This window comes from Cotesia glomerata, linkage group LG3 (genome assembly GCF_020080835.1).
Source record: "Cotesia glomerata isolate CgM1 linkage group LG3, MPM_Cglom_v2.3, whole genome shotgun sequence".
Lineage (NCBI taxonomy): Eukaryota > Metazoa > Arthropoda > Insecta > Hymenoptera > Braconidae > Cotesia > Cotesia glomerata.
The window spans coordinates 6,822,877-6,840,357 of NC_058160.1; the positions used below are offsets into that span (position 1 = coordinate 6,822,877).

Sequence of the window (17,481 nt, forward strand, 5' to 3'; positions counted from 1 at the left end):
ATTGAATTGCCCGTAAAATGCTATAAAACAAAATGACTTCATTCGCATGGAGATCGTTGAACACCACAGAAAACCTGGTCGGTACAAATAGTTTTGGCAGTTGCTGAATACAAATATTTTTAAAATCTAGTAGTCGTGTTGATGAAGCATTTCTTCGATAATTTTTAATAAAGATATCTCTCGAACGAATTAACCGATTTCGATGTCGTTTGGCGCATTTGATGGATTTTTTCACGTACACAGAAAATTTGTTCTTGGAGAAATGTACAAGTTAACGTAAACGGTACAATACTCTAAAAGTTATAAAGAAAAAATAATTTGACTATTTTATTTTACAAATTTTTCTGAAATAATCAGATCAAATAGGTTTGAATTCATTCCAAATGTAAAATATATGGCCAATTTATAGCAAATACACACACACACATATTATTTAAAATTGTAAATGAAAAAAAACGATTATTAATCTCAGTTTTTAATAGCCATCATATTTTTACAATCAGAAAGAAAAAAATTAACTCCTTAGTGTTCTTCAAACACGAATCAAACCGGAATTCTATGGAAAAGAGTTTAGAGTAGTTAAAAAATTTTTAATTTTTTAATTTTACATTTTTTCATTTCTGATATTTTGTAAGTTAAACGCGCGCGCGTGTGTATGTTTTGTAAAAACTTCTCATAACTTATGAACGGCTCGATAAATCGAAACGCAATTTGTAGCATTCTAAAGGGTTCTACCAAATTTAGATATCTTAAAAAATGTGAAATGATTCGGTCCGATAAATTTTTGATAAATAGCAAAAATAAAATTTTCAAGCAATTGTACCTATTAATTCCAAAATCTAATTAGCTTTTCGACTCAAAAAAAGATGCTGACTACCGCAAATCACTTAAAAATTCTTTGAGTCGTTTGGGAAATGTCATGAAAAAAAATTTAGCATATAAGTGTTCATTTCACATAATTACTAAATTTTTCGTCGGGCCGTTTCTTTAGTAGTATAATTATATAAATCTAACGGATTACCCAAAAACACATATTGATTCATCAGAAACTCTTATTTATTCATTTTCCAATAGCGTAAGTACAATAATGTTTATTTATAAAAAATTAGACAACAAATTGTGTTTATATTTTATATTTTGTACTAATCACTATGACATAATTATTTATTTTAAATTATAAAATTACTTGAACAATTATACATATTTTTATTATTTGTATGTTATGTAGCTATTTTCTTAATCGCCTTATTAGGAATGGTTTTTCTTACCCATCAAATTTGTTTCTCTATAGTCGAAAAATCGACTAATTTTTAGAAAAAAAAAACTTAGTCGATTTTTTTATATTCATGAAATATATATGTGTTATATTTACACGAAATATATTTTGGTGTGCAAAACGGTGTATATGCAGTTCATATACTTTATATATCTCGTATATATTTAGGTACACATATATCTTCGTATATATATTTATACTCAAATATATTTCAGTACACATCATTTTAACGTGAAGGTTCCTATCATACGTAAAAGGGAAGACGTCCGTAATTTATTCACATCAATATTTCTTTTACATACACATTTTTTCAATATTTGAGTATATTTTTTGTAAGTTAATATCAATCGTTTGTAAGAAAGTTTGGTTGGTTTAATACGTATAATTTTTTATAATACTCATTAATTAAAAATAAACGCAAGACTAGCTTTTACCAGAATATCGATAATATTATTTTCTAATAACGTACTTAATATTTTATATGAAAAAAAAAATTAATAAAAGATAAATATTCCTACATTTGTTCATGTTCATTTATATCAAAGTATAAAACTACAATGATTACATTAATTTAATGGTTTATTTCTTTTTTCTCAATGATAGTAATACTAAAAATTAATGTGACAATATGTATCTCCATATTTGAAACTTTCATAAAAAATATCTTCATGGCACAAGAAGTAATTACTGGTAATTAAGAAAAAAGTACTTAATTTAATGTTTTATGGAATTGATATTTGTAAGAAATTTTATAATTTCGTAATAATAAAAATTACAATAGTCTAAAACTTTTGAATATTCTATACTTAAAAATGCATTTTTCTGAAATAAGGATATTTTAAAAGATTAAATTACTTCTTGAATTAAAATCATTCACCGATACAGTAAAAAAAAAAAAAAAAAAAAAAAAAAAAACAAACAAACAAACAAACGTAGATTTATGAATAATTACAAAATTTTTTAGTTCGAACCAAAGAAATTAGACATAGTTTTATGATTCGAATTACATAAATATATATGTAGAAAATGTAATATTTATTGCAAAGTAAATTTACATACGCACTAATGAAAAACTAATTAATTAATATCAACTATGTATAAATTTATTAAACATCGAGATTAATATATGTATCTTAATCTAAATATTTCGATTGCAAGCATTATTTTTACAATTCAATTGTTTCAAAAATAAAAAATTTAACAACTAATTAAAATTCAATCTGACAATTTTTGTTGTTTTGTTAAAAAATCATTATTAAAATATTTACAATAATAATTAAAGATTTTATTTAGAATTGAAATTATTTTTTATCTTGTAAAATTAAACAGTCGATAATTTTAAAACTACATTAGTACATCATCAAACTTCTGTTCGACAGTTCATGATTAAATTTTGTACAATATAGTGATTTTACTTAATCAATATTTTTTGCTCCATTGCTGATTATTGTTAGGTCGTCAATGTAATAAAAAATTCACAATTAAAAAATTACTACATGTAAAAACGTATAAAGAATACGTAAATAATAATTTATAATATTTTAACATCAATTTCATTTGTTTTTTTTGAAAATTTTACGCTCGATATAATGGCAAGAAAACCGGCCCTTGTTATCTCCGATGTCCCGCATCTTCCCTTATAATTAACTCAAAACTCTACACATTGAATACGACAAAGACTTACTATTTACATACCAGTTCTGTTTTATTTAATTTTTTTTTGTTTTTCAATTCAATTACTCTACTTTTGTTCTCTTCATTGACGATAAACATCACAATCTTACGTTACAATTAAATACGTTATATGTACAAGCAATCATAGCAATAAAATATATTTTTTTATAGTTAATTTCAGAATTTTACTATTCATGTTCTTTCATTATATTTAGTCATCAAAATTATTTTATTTTTCCATCATTACTATTTTTAGGCAGTGCATTCAATCGTATTCATTTATTTACTTTAATGCCTATGAGTATAAGTGGTAAACTTTACACGATTTCATCTTATTAATATAATTATTTTTAGTTTTACCTTAACTTCTTAAATTTGTATAAATATTTTTCGCAGTGTACATCTCAAGGTCTTTGATGATCTGGTGTTGATTTTAGAATATCAGGTTGAGTCGGAAGACAGCTTGAACCTATTGATCAAAATTTATGAATAAAACAATTGAAAATGACAATTATTTAAGATCATTCTCAATTAAATTTACCAGTAGTATGTCTCATCGTAGATTTAATTGATCTATGAGATCCATTTCTTGTTAACGTATTCATTTGAGGAGTACCAGGTAATGTATGTCCCAGAGCATTCATATAATCAGCAATTAATAGAGTTATTTCCAAAATCTAACAATCAGAATAATTTTATTTTAATCGATTATTCATTAAAGTAAATAATATTAGATAAAATAAACTTATAATAAATTATACCTTCGGTTTACTGAGAATAAATATTAATTTTTGTTCTGCTACACCTTCATCAGGGCATGCAACGAGCATAAAATCGTCCAAGCATCCACCAAATGTTATTATGTTAGCGTAATTATAACGATACATAACCGCCATTGATTGTAATTCTAGTAACGTAACGCTATCCTCTGAAACTGTAATCCATAAAGTAATGGGTTCTGCTTGCTTGAGCTGAAAAAATTATACAATGTTATTATTGTCGATATCACAAACAACTAGATATAACATATTAATATCTTGTTTGACAAGGGATGTAACACGATGATTTCAGAGTTTATCTGTCATTGAAACTGACATTGAAACTTGAAACTTCAATATAAGTGATATAAAACGATATTATCTAATTGAAAAAAAAAAAAAAAAAAAAAAAAAAAAAAAAAATTTTTAAATTTACAATAAAAATTGAAAAAATGATTTATTAATTAAAAAATTTATTACTTTTGCTTGGTATAAAGTTGCACCGAAGAATGGCCATTTTCGAGTGCAAGTAAGGTAAATTCTCACACAGTCAATAACACTGCGGCCTCGTAATCCTACCCATTTTTCTTGTAATTTTTCTTGTAATTCTCTGTAATAAAAATAATGTTATACATCACAAACAATACGCTATTGATTTAATTATACAATACAAACCTCAGTTGATCTGTTGAAATATTTGATCGATATCGTATTGGGAAAAATTTATCCAACGCTTGTAGTATCAAATGACTTGGATTATTAGCAGGTCCACTTCCTCGTATTTTATCATTATTATATTCTCCAAAATCAATCTAAAGAATTTTAAAAATTAAATCAAAATCAAGGCACATATAATTATGAATAAAGACATTACTGCAATAAAAAAGAAAAAAAAACTAACTTGTGCCATAAGTGAAGCAAGCTCAAAAGCCAAATCTCGATTTAATGGAAACTTTCCTTGTACTACTTGTTGATTAACTTGATAACAGAGCAATAAACGTTCTCGATCAGTTTCCATTTTTGCTGCTGATCGCCAATAACACCTTGACTTATACGTGAGTTGTATAACTCGAGTATTTTCAAATTTACCAGAACCCTTTTCTCGTAGTGCTGTTTCCCATTTAGAAATGATATCGCAAAGCTTAGCTTGAAGATCAATGAAATGTTCCAGATCTTTTTCAATAGGATCATCACTGAATAAGGTAAAGCCAGACTGATGTGCATCCCGACAACCAATTTCTTGATTGAGTGTGTGCAAAAATTCTTCAATCGTCGTACTTCCGTCGAAACTCACAACTTGATAAGTTCCATTGAGAAAGTGAACTGGAATAGCATGAGGTAAAGAATGATGATACGGATTTTTCAATAAGATCGATAAAACTTCCATCCGAGAAGGTTTGACTTCTCTTCCTCCATTCTGAAGAGTTCTTTCCAGTGCACGTTCGCAGTATGCTGCATATTTGCCGCACTCCGTTCTTAAAATAATAAATAATTATGTTTAATTATCAATTTATACCTATAAAAAGAATAAACAGAATACTTACTTAGAATCCGCATTTCTTTGCAGGTGAAGTTTTAAATACCAGAGTAGACGATTGTTCCTTGGTAAGAAGAGTGAAACAGCAAGCGCGAGTAATTGCCATCCTTGAACCAGCACGTACTGAGCAGGATTTGTTTTGCAGTCCAAAATAGTTGATGTTGAATGACCCTGCGTGAGCGGAGGACTGTGAGAAGTTGAAGCCGTCGACTGCGCATCCGCATTTTCACCGCCGCCGTTTGCCGCGGGGCTTTGCGTATCGCAAGTGAAGAGCGATTGCGTGGCGCACAGAAGGAGTTGCTGTAATGGTATGCTGGCATACTACTATCATCCGTGCATTTCGACCCACACTTAACATATTCTAAGACCCTTTTTGTCGAATTTTTTTTTTTTTTTTATTATTTTTTTCTATTAATTTGACATGTTACCCTTAATCAATGTAAAATATATTAAGCCTCATCTTTAACACTAATCTATTTTTTATTTTTATATTTATTTTATAAATATTTTTTATAGTTTAAAAAATGGCGATGAATAATAAAAGATAAAAAAGCGATAAGAAAATTTGACTAAGTGGTAAAATTTTTTTAAGAAAAAAATGTATAAAAAAGTGTATCAGTTAATGAAAAAATAATTGAATTTTTTTTTTTAAATATCTAAACCTACTATTTAGTAAACCATAATGAAAGTGCAAGATAAAAAAACGCGATTTGTTAATTACAAGTATATTAATTAATGAATAAAATAATGTGAATTTAAAGCGATGAAGTTAATAACAAAAAAAAATGTTTTTGAATTGGCAATTTGGAAAAAACACAACGCATTATCACTTTTAATAATGATAATTAAAAGCGGGGAACAAAGGTTCACTCATTTGTTTATCTCAGTCGTTGTAATTCACTCAGTGTAAAATATAAAAAATTCTAGCTTAATTAAATCCGGCTATTATATTTTGCTGTAATAATTAACTATTACTTAATTGATTAAGCGGCATACGACAAAAAAAGAAGAATCTCAATCTAATTGCGAAATCAACTGATTAGAGGCAAAAAGTTGATTCTAATAATGTTGTTTTGTGTGTTTGGGTTCTGATGTACACCAACATACCATTTTGCAAGTGTATGTGTAAATAAACGCATTTTGAAACATTTTTTTTTAACTATGTTAAGAATTTTTCGTCTTTATCTCTCAAGTTTACTATTGATGATTAAATTTTTATATTTTTGTACTATTATATAAATTAAATATTTCTATTAGAACTGATCAAATTACGTTCATTTCACGTGAGGGATAATGATTAAAGATAATAATTCGATACAATGAATTAAGTAAGACATACGTGATAAAACAAATGTACTTAATTAATTTGTGCATATTAATGGTATGAAACAATTATAGGAAATATACATTCATGCATCTTACATGTTAGAAAGCGCACAACATAGCGCATTCAAAGCGGCAAATGAAAATGACAATGGATGTTATAAACTTAAATTTTTCTGTATTAGTTCTTAGTCAAGTATTATTGTGCGTCACTATTTGCAAACAAACTATATTAAAATAGTACAGAGTGAATTATCACTAAACTCAGTGAAGTAAATTATAAATTAGTTATAAAACAACACAAAATGGTAAAGTTAGGTAGTTGAGTTAGTCACATATTGGTTATTATTGTTATAATTATGTAAAATAATACTTGACCAAGCTTTTTCGTTATACCATTTTTTGAGCTTTATACATATAAAACATATAACAATAAGAAAGAAATAAAAATAATTTTTTTAATATTTGTTTTAAATAATAAAAAAAATTAAAATAAAATTTTGATCGTTAAAAAAATGGTATACGAATTGGTATCTTTTGTTAAACAATAAGCAAGACTTACAACACGCGCAGTACTCAGCGACACAAGTCTGGCGGCCTTTTTTACCTGTACGCCCAAGCGCTGGTGTGTATGACGGCTTGTCTGTTTTACTAAAGCACATATAAATTCAGTCTGAAGTTCAGGTTGATCTAAACATTGTTGTAGAGCATTTTGCGCGAGTACCACATGATAGTCTATTCCAGCTTGCTCTACTGCCACTGACATAAATAGCTGGCAAGCCTGAAAAATTACACAATAATTATTTATTAAAAATGAATAAATCGAAATGATTGATTACAATAAAATTCATTCTTTTTTTTCCGTACTTTAAATAATTTAATTGCTTCAGATTGTAAGGCTTCCGAAGTAAGACTTGTTAATGGACTTGTGATATTTTCTTTAGTATGTAGTAACAATGGATGTCGCCAAAGAACACAACTGGAGTCACCATCAGTTTCCATTAATCTTTGAACCAATTGTTCATACTGAGTACCAGCATTTGGTCCACCACCGGAAACCACCGTTAAATGATAAAGCCAATTATCTTTATCTTGTTTGTGAGGCATTAATAAATATGTGGGTCCTTGATGAGTCGGAAAAATTCCAATTGTTCTTTCATGCGGACACTCGGCGTCTCTTTCTTCACTATCACTGTCTGAAACGTGCTCTACTTCTTCAACACGAGCATCTCGCATGTTTATTTGACCAATAGGATTCTATTGAAATTAATTAAAAAATAAAAAATATTGAGTAATGATATTTTTACTAAATTTAGAACATAAAACTACGTTTATTTCAATTTTTCAATATTATTACCGTATCACTAGGACATTTGAAATAAAGGAACATTTTTCCAATCAGCACACACCAACATTTTTTAGCATGACCATTTTTGACTTTAGTCAGCCATCCCTGAATCGTAGGCTTATTGTCTTCTCTACTGAGTAATAATTTTGTTGCGTTTCGCCTTTGAACATTTTGTAAAACTCTTATCCAGTCTTCCATGGTTGCAATGCAATCCGCAGTTAAATAATATGTTTTCTTGCCTGTTGATATTTCAAAAGTTGCAGCACCTTCAGCTCTATTTATTCTGTAAATTAAATTTATTTTACATCAATTAGTTTAATTATTTTTTATCGCTTACACTATTTTAACTGTAAAAAAAAATTTTGTTTTAAAACAAATAAATAAATTAGTACCTGCACACATCATCCAATATTACTTGGCCTTGAGGTTTCCTATTAACATCATTTTGACTCTTCCAATACATTAGAGTACCATTTTTCAACACAAACCATCTTTTCCTCCACGTTTTTAATTTGCCACCAAGCTTAGCAAGATGACCAGCTTTTTCCAAAGATTCTAATTTTTTTGGACTTTCACCAGCTACACGCATTAATAAACTCGGCATACTAGATTCAATTGAGGTAGAACTTAAAGCATCAGGAGGAATTGCATAATCCTCAGATAAACCAGATTCTAACGATATGTCTAAAAAAAATCCATAAATTATTTAAGATACGTTTTATATATCTAAGGATGATATATCTAAGTAGAATTGAAGTTTTTACTAACCTCTTTTAACGCTTTTACTCGGTGAACCACTTGAGCTTCGTTTAGCTGGACTGAGACTGCTGGTAGTTTTAATACTTTTCGACGGACTGCTGCCACTACCAAGTGACGAGTCAGTGTTATCTGATGAACTATTGGTTATTCTTGTATTGGTCTCGGTGGGATTTGCATGTTCTTCACCATCAGAACTGTCATCAGAGCTATCGCCAAATGGCATGGATCTTATTTGACTTGCACGACCTATAAATTTTTGAATGTATTATACTTAATCAAGATGGTTAAAATTAAAATTTACCTTTAACTGTAGCGTAAACTGGTACAGATATATCACAGTACCCTTGAGAATTATGGGTGGTTAAGTTATGACCCGCAGTATGAGAATGTTTTGACGAAGTGGTGTTGGATGTAGAAGAAGGAACACCCGATGTATCTTCATTTGTCGAAGGTCCAATACCAAGTCCGCCATCGGCAACCTATTCAATAAATCATCATAAATAATGATGAGGACTTTTCCAAAATTCGTTTGTAGAAATTATAATTCGTTTGTAGAAAAAGTATAATAAAAAAGAACTTTAAAATAAACTTATTTTTTTTTAATCATGATTGTATTGAATCAAAGAGTATTTAGTATTTTTTACGTTTAATTTAAGCAAAATAAACTTTCTTAATTCATTAAGATATATTAATTTGCATTTGAAAGTTATCTCGTGGAAGCTTTCATTTATATGCTTTTTGTCCCTTCTAAATCTCTTCTTGATTCTAACAATCCATCAGAAACGTGAAACATTGTGCTTATGTGCGTACTTTTCGGCTTTACACTATTTTAAATATAAATATAAATTCATACATATTCGTTGAGTCACACTGTTCCTCATATAGCAGCATTTTTAAATTTATATTTAAAATTTTTTGAAGCCTCTTCAAAATACGCGGAATCATATAGTATACATTTTGTGTGAAAAAGTCTAATATTCATCCCGGTTAATGTGAATTAAGATGATTGTCCTTTCAGTTATTGATACAAAAGATTATATTGTAATTACCTGATATATTTTAGCCTCCCAACTAGGAAATCTGTGCAAAGGAGGAGTCGGTGGTCGAGGAGCAGACGTTTTACCGGATTGGTTAGCCCAATTAATATCTTCACGACTAGGAGTATAAATCTCGGCGTAATCATGTATAGCTTCTGAATTACCACTGTCACGATTAGTCTCTGAAACGCCTGGAATAGTCGGCAGCATCACTAAATTTTCCACAGCTGCCGCAAGCTCCTCAGATAATAGGCTAAAATTAAATAATAAACTATTTTTTACCGACAATAGTTCTCTTGATTACTGAAAGTTAATTAATTTTGAAATAAATCCAAAAAATCAACTCAAAAAAATAAAATCGCATAAATGCAATGTTTGTTTTGTCGTTTATAAACAGAATATTCTTGAATAGAGTGTAAAGGCTGTGTTATATAAAAATATATTAGTACAAAATTTTTAAATTTTAAAAAATGGAACTTGGGGCCCCCTCAGAAAGTCCCAGGACGTTACAGGGTACCTGTGAAACGCGGAAGCCACTATCACGTCGTGAGGCCTCCCAAGGAGAATTGTGCTGTTTATTTTCATAAATTAAAATTATTGCATGATTTTAAAATAAAAAAAAGAATGGATTGGAAGAAATTATTGTAATTTTCAGTGGAAAAAACAATAACAACCTTGAATCCATATTTGACGATGTAATTCCTTGATGAATAGTTCCACAAGCGGACAGGTGTCGCCTATGGCGAATTCCAATTTGTGGGAAGTCCCCGGTAGTTGTTTGATTAACGTTTTCAGAAATTACTTGGGGTGTTGTTTCTAAACTTTCAGAACGTCTACGTAAAGATTGATCAACTTCTAAAGATAAAGAAGCTCTTGTAGCAGGCACCTATAAATCAAAAGTTATTTTAGTTTCTTTTTTCTCAAACTTGTCTTGAAGTGACATTCAACTTGAAAAGAAAATATGATATTTATAATTTACCAGAGGTCTTAGGCCAATGTTGGTTATGTGGTTTCGTAAAAGTTCAAGTTGCTGATTACACTTGTTGTTTTGCTCACGCAAATGTTGATTTTGTTGTTCTAACTCTCGTAATTTATTAGTAACCCACTCCTTTATTCGGGCAGCTTTTGCTTCAACTTGTTTTGCGTCTTGAAGTCGTAATTGTCTCTGTTAAAAAAATATTATACATAAATATAAAATTCTACATTTGAATTATTTTCATTTGTGAAATAATACGATAATAATAATATTACCTGTTCTTCAACTTGTGTTTCTAGTTTAGAAATGCAAGCACAATGAACTTCTTCAATCTTATCATTCTGTGTACCCGAGGTAGATGCCAATGAGTGTGCTGGGGAACCTACTCCAGATGTGCTCAGGCTGTATTCACCCTTTACTAACCGTTCCTCCATCATCCGTACCTGAAAATAGTAAAAGACAAAAATGTTGGTATTTTTATACACTGACTCAACTATATTATGAAGAGAATAAGAAAAATTTTGTCTCCAGGAAAGTCATGTGATAAAATCGGTTTTTTAGTAAAATTTAGTGTCATTACAAAGGTCTTGACTTGAATTTGTTCCTTTTCAAGGTTTCATATCATTCTCACCGATAGTCAATTTATTATGATGTATTTAGACTGCATTCAAAAATGCTCTATAATGCTCTAATATAAGTTAATCCCGATGTTACACTCATCAAGACCTTTCATTTGAGTGCCCATATCATTTTTTCATATATTTATATATATTATGTATATGTATATATGAAAAATATATCAAAATGCATGTGGGTACTCAAATGAAAGCTCTTGATGAGTTTAACATCGGGATGAGCTTACATCTTTAAAAATATCAATAATTAAGATATGACCGTGTATCTTGTGAACTATTGACATTTATAAAGATATAAGCTCACCCCGACATTATACTCATCGAGACCTTTCATTTGAGTAGCCGCACATCAATTTTTCATATATATATATATATATATATATATATATATATATATATATATATATATATATGAAAAATATATCAAAATGTATGTGGGTACTCAAATAAAAGCTCTTGATGAGTGTAACATCGGGATGAGCTTATATCTTTAAAAACGTCAGTAGTTAAGAAAGTACAATGCAATTTAACAAAAGTCATTATTTAATAAAGCAAAATTTTATTTATAGTTCACAAATCACGGCAGTCACATAGTGACTGCAAGGTTGCTAGTTGATAATTAAAAAGTTTACCATAACTAATCTAATTTTAGTTTTTAATTATATTTTAAATTAAATATCGAAGCACTAAGCATTATTTTTTTTTTTTAAAGAAAATTCCTTAAATTCAAAATAAGTGATCAACAAACTAAAAACGAATAATCAAAATTATAATTAAGCATTATTTTGCAAAAAATGCTTTATGCGATAAATGGAGATTCAAAAGAATCTAAAAAAAAACAAAAATTTTTTTAAATATATAGTTATAGTAAAATAGATATTTTAAAAATAAAAGCCATTCAGAAAAGAATAATGTTCGTGTGGAGGAGGATGACATCCAACCTTGTCTCGGTTGGCACCCCTCGAAGTCTTTGGTGAATAAATGCAGCAGCTGTCAAAAATCAATATCGTTTACTGTCTTGTTGCATGTTTCGTACGTACGTACAATTATATACATATGTTATATTTTATTTTATTAATAATAACTTATAAATATATAATAAAATTTATGTAAAAATAAAAAAAAATCTATTATTAAAAAAAAAAAAGTTCTAAAGGATAAAAGAAATCCTCTCTAATGAAAGTTCGATCCCTCGGAGGAAATGTCAAAAGTATAATAATAATAATAATAATAATGATTAAAAAAAAACGAATTATAATAAAAAAAATCTTACCACAAGAATGAAAACGATTCATGGTGATGATTATAAGTGTTCACTCAGACAAAGTAATTGAAAAAGCGTAGCTATGATTTAAAAAGAAAAAGTTTGTAAATTATCCCCCGCAAAGTTTATTTTTTCTCAAAACGTCAGACACATTGAAAAGCGTGATAGTTGAACTTGATTTGTGTTTGAATTAACGACTCGGTAATTCTGTGCCAAGAAGACTATACGAGTGACTAAAAACTATACTAATAATGTAATGCAAGGGAGAGAAATGAAGCGACGAAAAAACATATGTGAGTTGTGATGTGAGTAGCCGGTCTAGTCAAGTCGTCTAAACGCTGTGTATTCGTCGGCACCACGTTCAACATCAAACTGATGTGAACTGCGAGGGTTTCTCGGAGTCGATGACTCATGTTGGCTCGTGGCCAACGCAACTTATCCTCGCGTTATATAGTGTATGGGGGTAAAGAAAGGTGGTCGGTGGGTTGACAAACAAAATGAAGGGGTTTTAGAATTAAATCCACTATCACGATTGTAATGTTCAATATATTCAAATTTTTTAATTTTCAGATTATACTTATCAACAACACATGTGTTTTGATAATACGTAATTATAATTAATTGTATTTTTTAGTCGTTCTGTGTTATATTTATTTTTGGAACGTTATTTTGCTATTAAGATAGAATAGATAAGATTGGAAGCAGATAATAAAAGGAATTAAAGAAAATCAATAATCTCTTGTAATTGAAAGCTCCATGTTTGGAAGAAAATCTTCTTTTATACCTCAATATATCTGGTGAAAGAGAATGAAAGATTTAATTTAATGAAATACTGTGGAAAATCATTTTTATTTAGGATCATAAGTAAAGTTTACCTTAACTTTATGAAAATATGATCATTTGTCACTGAGGAATAAAATTGATTTTATAAATATACTTTTTAAATTTAAAAAAATTTTCTTTGAATTTATAATTTTAGGGATTAATTTTTTACGAATTTTCTGTTTTGATTTTAAATTTTTTGCACGAAAATTAATTTTTATTGAAAAAAATTTAGAAATATTTTTTAATGGTTAAATGAAAAATTAACTCTTTTTTAGTGCCTTTTAAGAATAATGAGTATTTTTTTTGCAAGATTAAAATTACATGAAAATTATGTACAATAATTAATGAAACCTACTAAATTGTGATATGATTGCTTTTATCTTTTAATGATAATTGATAACACATGTTAATACATAATATCGAATAACAATTATCCGAGATATTATAGTATTACATACATATTTTGATATCAAATTCATGTTTGCTTTGTTTTTATTAAAAATCAACAGATTTTTTTATCCTTTTAGATTAATAGTGGTAAAAATTTTGAAATAATTTTATTTTACTCGAACTATAAAATATAAACATTGCACCAAAGATAAAAATAGAAATACACCTATCAAATATTTAATATGTCTGCAGTGTACGATCTATATTATGGCATATAAAAATAAAGTAGTCAATACAATAAAATGTAAAGAGCGAATATTATTAATCTACTAAGAAATAAAAGAAATAAAAAATTGTTAAACTATAACAAATTAAAAGAATAAAAAATATGTATATTTATATAACACTATCCATCAAAGCCTTTTACAAATAATTTATTTATATATTTGTATATTATAAATGAAATGAAAAACAAATATTTAATCTGCATTTACAGTAGAATAAAACCATAAAAGTAGATCATTTTTATCTGAGTGTTGAAAGACATTTCATTGTCTTCAAAGTTGGAAGCAATTTTCTATTTACACAATGATACCGAAAAAAAAGAACTACATTAAAATTTAAAGTTAATATTTATCAATTTCCTTTTGTGGTCATGTATTTATTTTCAATCATATTTCTATAAAGACCAAGACTGATAATTCTAAATGATAAGCACACAACTAAACTCTTGATTTTATGTGTCACAACATGACTCACAATGCAAGTAAAGTGACTGGTTAATAAAATTGCAGCAATTGATATAAAAGCAGGATTTTCTAGCACCTGTACATATGATTATTTATTATAAAATTTACCTTTCATCAGTGTCATCTGATAATGTGCATCATAGAAGAACACACCATATTTTTTTTAAATATTATTTCGGCAAATAAATAATAAAGGTAAAAATAAAGATCACGTGCACAAAATGGATTTACAGAGAATAAAAAAAATTTACGTGTAATTTTTAATTTATTTTTTGGATATTGCAAATCCACGTGATAAGAATTCATAAGATAATAGCAATGCCGGGGAAGCGTTCTGCCATCTTGGCACATAGCACGCTGCAAAAATCAATGTACTATGACTTTTAGCATGCGCGATAGTGATATTCAATGTTAATATTTTTATAATTAACATTGAATATCATTATTTAAACATTGACAGAAAATTGATTTTTATTTTTCCACAACTTTTAAATTAAACAAATAATTAAATAACTTTAACATATACTTTCATGGTCAATTGCTTGATGTACTTTTTAGGTATCCCGAAGAATTATATTCAAAGGACTCTAAAGAATTCTTATTATTGTACACACAATATAAACTGATATAAATAACTCAACCCATAAAAATATTAGTTTCCCTCTTTCATTTTTTTAATTAAAATCTTTGTATGCTAGCCAGTCTTGTAACATTCCAACTACCTGTTTCATCTGTTAATTATCTTTCATGTTATTAAAAGTACAAAATATTGTATTCAATTAAAAATACAGAGAAAAACATTAATATCAACGGTTATTTCAAATTAATGACACCTAAAAAATGAAATGTAGTTAAAAATTCGTTTGCAATTATAATAAAAATTGTTGTTTTGTTTTCTTCTAATTGAAGATAAGTAACAAATTTTACCACGTAAATGACTCATTTTTAAATGTCTGCGATGACTTCTATTATACTATTTCACGTGAAAAGTAATTGTTAGCAATGGGATATATGGATAGTTTTTTTCGAGGATACTTTTGCTGGTTGCCGACAACGTCGATAAGAAGAATAAGAAGAATGGTGTGCTTTTATTCTCTCGTGAGCTTTTGGTATCTTTTATACCGACGGTGCATTCGTATATCTTATATCAGTGAGTGATAAATAGCGAGTGATAAGACTCAAAAAAAGTCAATTTGTAGTTTATTCGAAGAATTTCATGGCTCTGTAAAGTCGATAACTAATGGTCTTAGCAAAAATATTGGATAAATCCTTTTTAGTAAAAAAGCTTCGTTAAATCTGGTTTGCTTATCTATTCATGTTTTTTTTTTTTTTTTTTTTTTTAATCAAAAAATTTCAGTTTGAGATTTGTATAAAGTCAATTATCAAATATGTTCAATATAACGAAATTAATCTTGTAAGCACTGTTTATTTTTAGTTTCTTGTTTGTACTAAAAAGGTCAACAATGTTAAATAATAAACACATTGTATTATCGAATAATGACCTTTAGAAGATAAGTGATGTGTAATCTAGACTGGATATCCTGTATCTCCATATAAATAGTTCACATGCTCCATTAGATTGCCTTTAATACTAGAGTATTAAACGGGCATAATTTATAAGATAACTTATCATGATGGATATTCATTTTCTCGCTAAGTTTATAAATTTATTCTATCAACACAGGACATAAATTTCATGCTTTCGATTATCACACTTTTTGAAGAATTATCGACTTTTTTTTTCGTTTAAAAAATTGGAAATATGTTGAATTAGTTATAAAATTTGATGGAAAATAATTTAAAAAAAAAATGAATTTTAATGAAAATTTAAATAATGAAATAATAGTAAAAAATATTTTCTAAATGTTATTGAAAAGATATAAAAATTTAAGAAGCTTAAAGCTGACAAAAAATTATTAAATTATCAAACTATAAATATACTTAGCAGGACTAAAAGTAAATTTGACGAAAAAGAGCTCTTAAGTTATATAAAAAATTCATAATAAATAATATAAAGCTCAAGAGAGGATTGTATCGTCTCGGAGTTGAAACGAAAGAAAATGAAGCAGAAGAAGAATTGGATGGATCACGACTTCAAACGATAGTAGTATAGAGGTTGACTGCCCGGAAGCAAAAACTGGTATCATCTGAAGTCTGAGTCCGTATTTTATCTCTTGTTTCACAATACATCATTTTTTATTGTATCACCTGTGTGTGAATAGAAAATTGATTACGTGTGTTTTAATTCAACTGTCAATTTAAATAAACAAATATTATTTTGACAGCGCTTAAAAACACATGCAGAAAAATGAAAGCGTTCAACAATGATACTTTTTGTGTTGATACGGGAAGCTGTGAATGCGAATCGAAAAAAACTACATACTTTCAAATAAAATTACACAACATAAAAGATGCAAAAAAATTTTATAATCGTACAAATCATATTGTGTGCCTTTACCAAACATTTTTGATTTATCTTTTTCAGGAATATTCCATAGAAATTTTGTGATATTACTGAACCTCATTATTCATTAGTTTTCTTTCCAAACTTTTTTGTCTGCATTAGTGCAGAAATATTACTAAAAATTCGTTGTTATTTTATCAAAAATTTTTCGGCTTAACTCGCTTAGTGAAATTACTATAATTGAGCTTGAAAATATTTTATCAAACTTAAACCAAGAAAAACTTTTCAGTTCAAGAATTTGTGCTGAAATCAAGACGATCAAGCTCTTCAAGATTATTTTCTTGGTTCAAGAATTTGTCCCTTGAATCAAGTTAATTTTTGACTTCCCGCTAAGAAAATTGAAAATTTTCAAAAATCGGGGTTATTGTTTTTACACCGTTTTTCGAAAATAGAGTTTTCATTAGATCTCGACGTTTTGAGGTCCTAGGAAGCTTCCCTGACTATTCCCGCGATGGTGTCTGTATGC

The 17,481-nt window shown here is 28.0% G+C and overlaps 1 protein-coding gene across 7 annotated transcripts in view; it reads right to left on the bottom strand.

Moving 5' to 3' along the window:
* Positions 1 to 3,197: 3,197 nt before the first annotated feature.
* Positions 3,198 to 17,481, bottom strand: part of LOC123261576 (uncharacterized protein CG43867) — a 40,591-nt gene continuing 26,307 nt past the window's right edge. For 2 of the 7 annotated variants that reach the window (XM_044723238.1, XM_044723243.1), the window contains exons 4-20: positions 10,964 to 11,131; positions 10,692 to 10,877; positions 10,387 to 10,598; positions 9,725 to 9,965; positions 8,977 to 9,154; positions 8,685 to 8,921; positions 8,309 to 8,600; positions 7,926 to 8,199; positions 7,436 to 7,825; positions 7,131 to 7,349; positions 5,253 to 5,545; positions 4,610 to 5,183; positions 4,384 to 4,520; positions 4,189 to 4,318; positions 3,712 to 3,921; positions 3,492 to 3,627; positions 3,198 to 3,419 (exon numbers count right to left, since the gene is read on the bottom strand). In XM_044723238.1, the coding sequence (XP_044579173.1) occupies positions 3,355 to 3,419; positions 3,492 to 3,627; positions 3,712 to 3,921; positions 4,189 to 4,318; positions 4,384 to 4,520; positions 4,610 to 5,183; positions 5,253 to 5,545; positions 7,131 to 7,349; positions 7,436 to 7,825; positions 7,926 to 8,199; positions 8,309 to 8,600; positions 8,685 to 8,921; positions 8,977 to 9,154; positions 9,725 to 9,965; positions 10,387 to 10,598; positions 10,692 to 10,877; positions 10,964 to 11,131 (3,942 nt within the window). In that variant the 3' untranslated portion in view covers positions 3,198 to 3,354. Of the gene's footprint in view, positions 3,420 to 3,491; positions 3,628 to 3,711; positions 3,922 to 4,188; positions 4,319 to 4,383; positions 4,521 to 4,609; positions 5,184 to 5,252; positions 5,546 to 7,130; positions 7,350 to 7,435; positions 7,826 to 7,925; positions 8,200 to 8,308; positions 8,601 to 8,684; positions 8,922 to 8,976; positions 9,155 to 9,724; positions 9,966 to 10,386; positions 10,599 to 10,691; positions 10,878 to 10,963; positions 11,132 to 12,596; positions 12,929 to 14,659; positions 14,846 to 17,481 lie in introns of those variants that run through there. The other 5 variants (XM_044723244.1, XM_044723245.1, XM_044723242.1 and 2 more) reach the window with 5 other exon arrangements.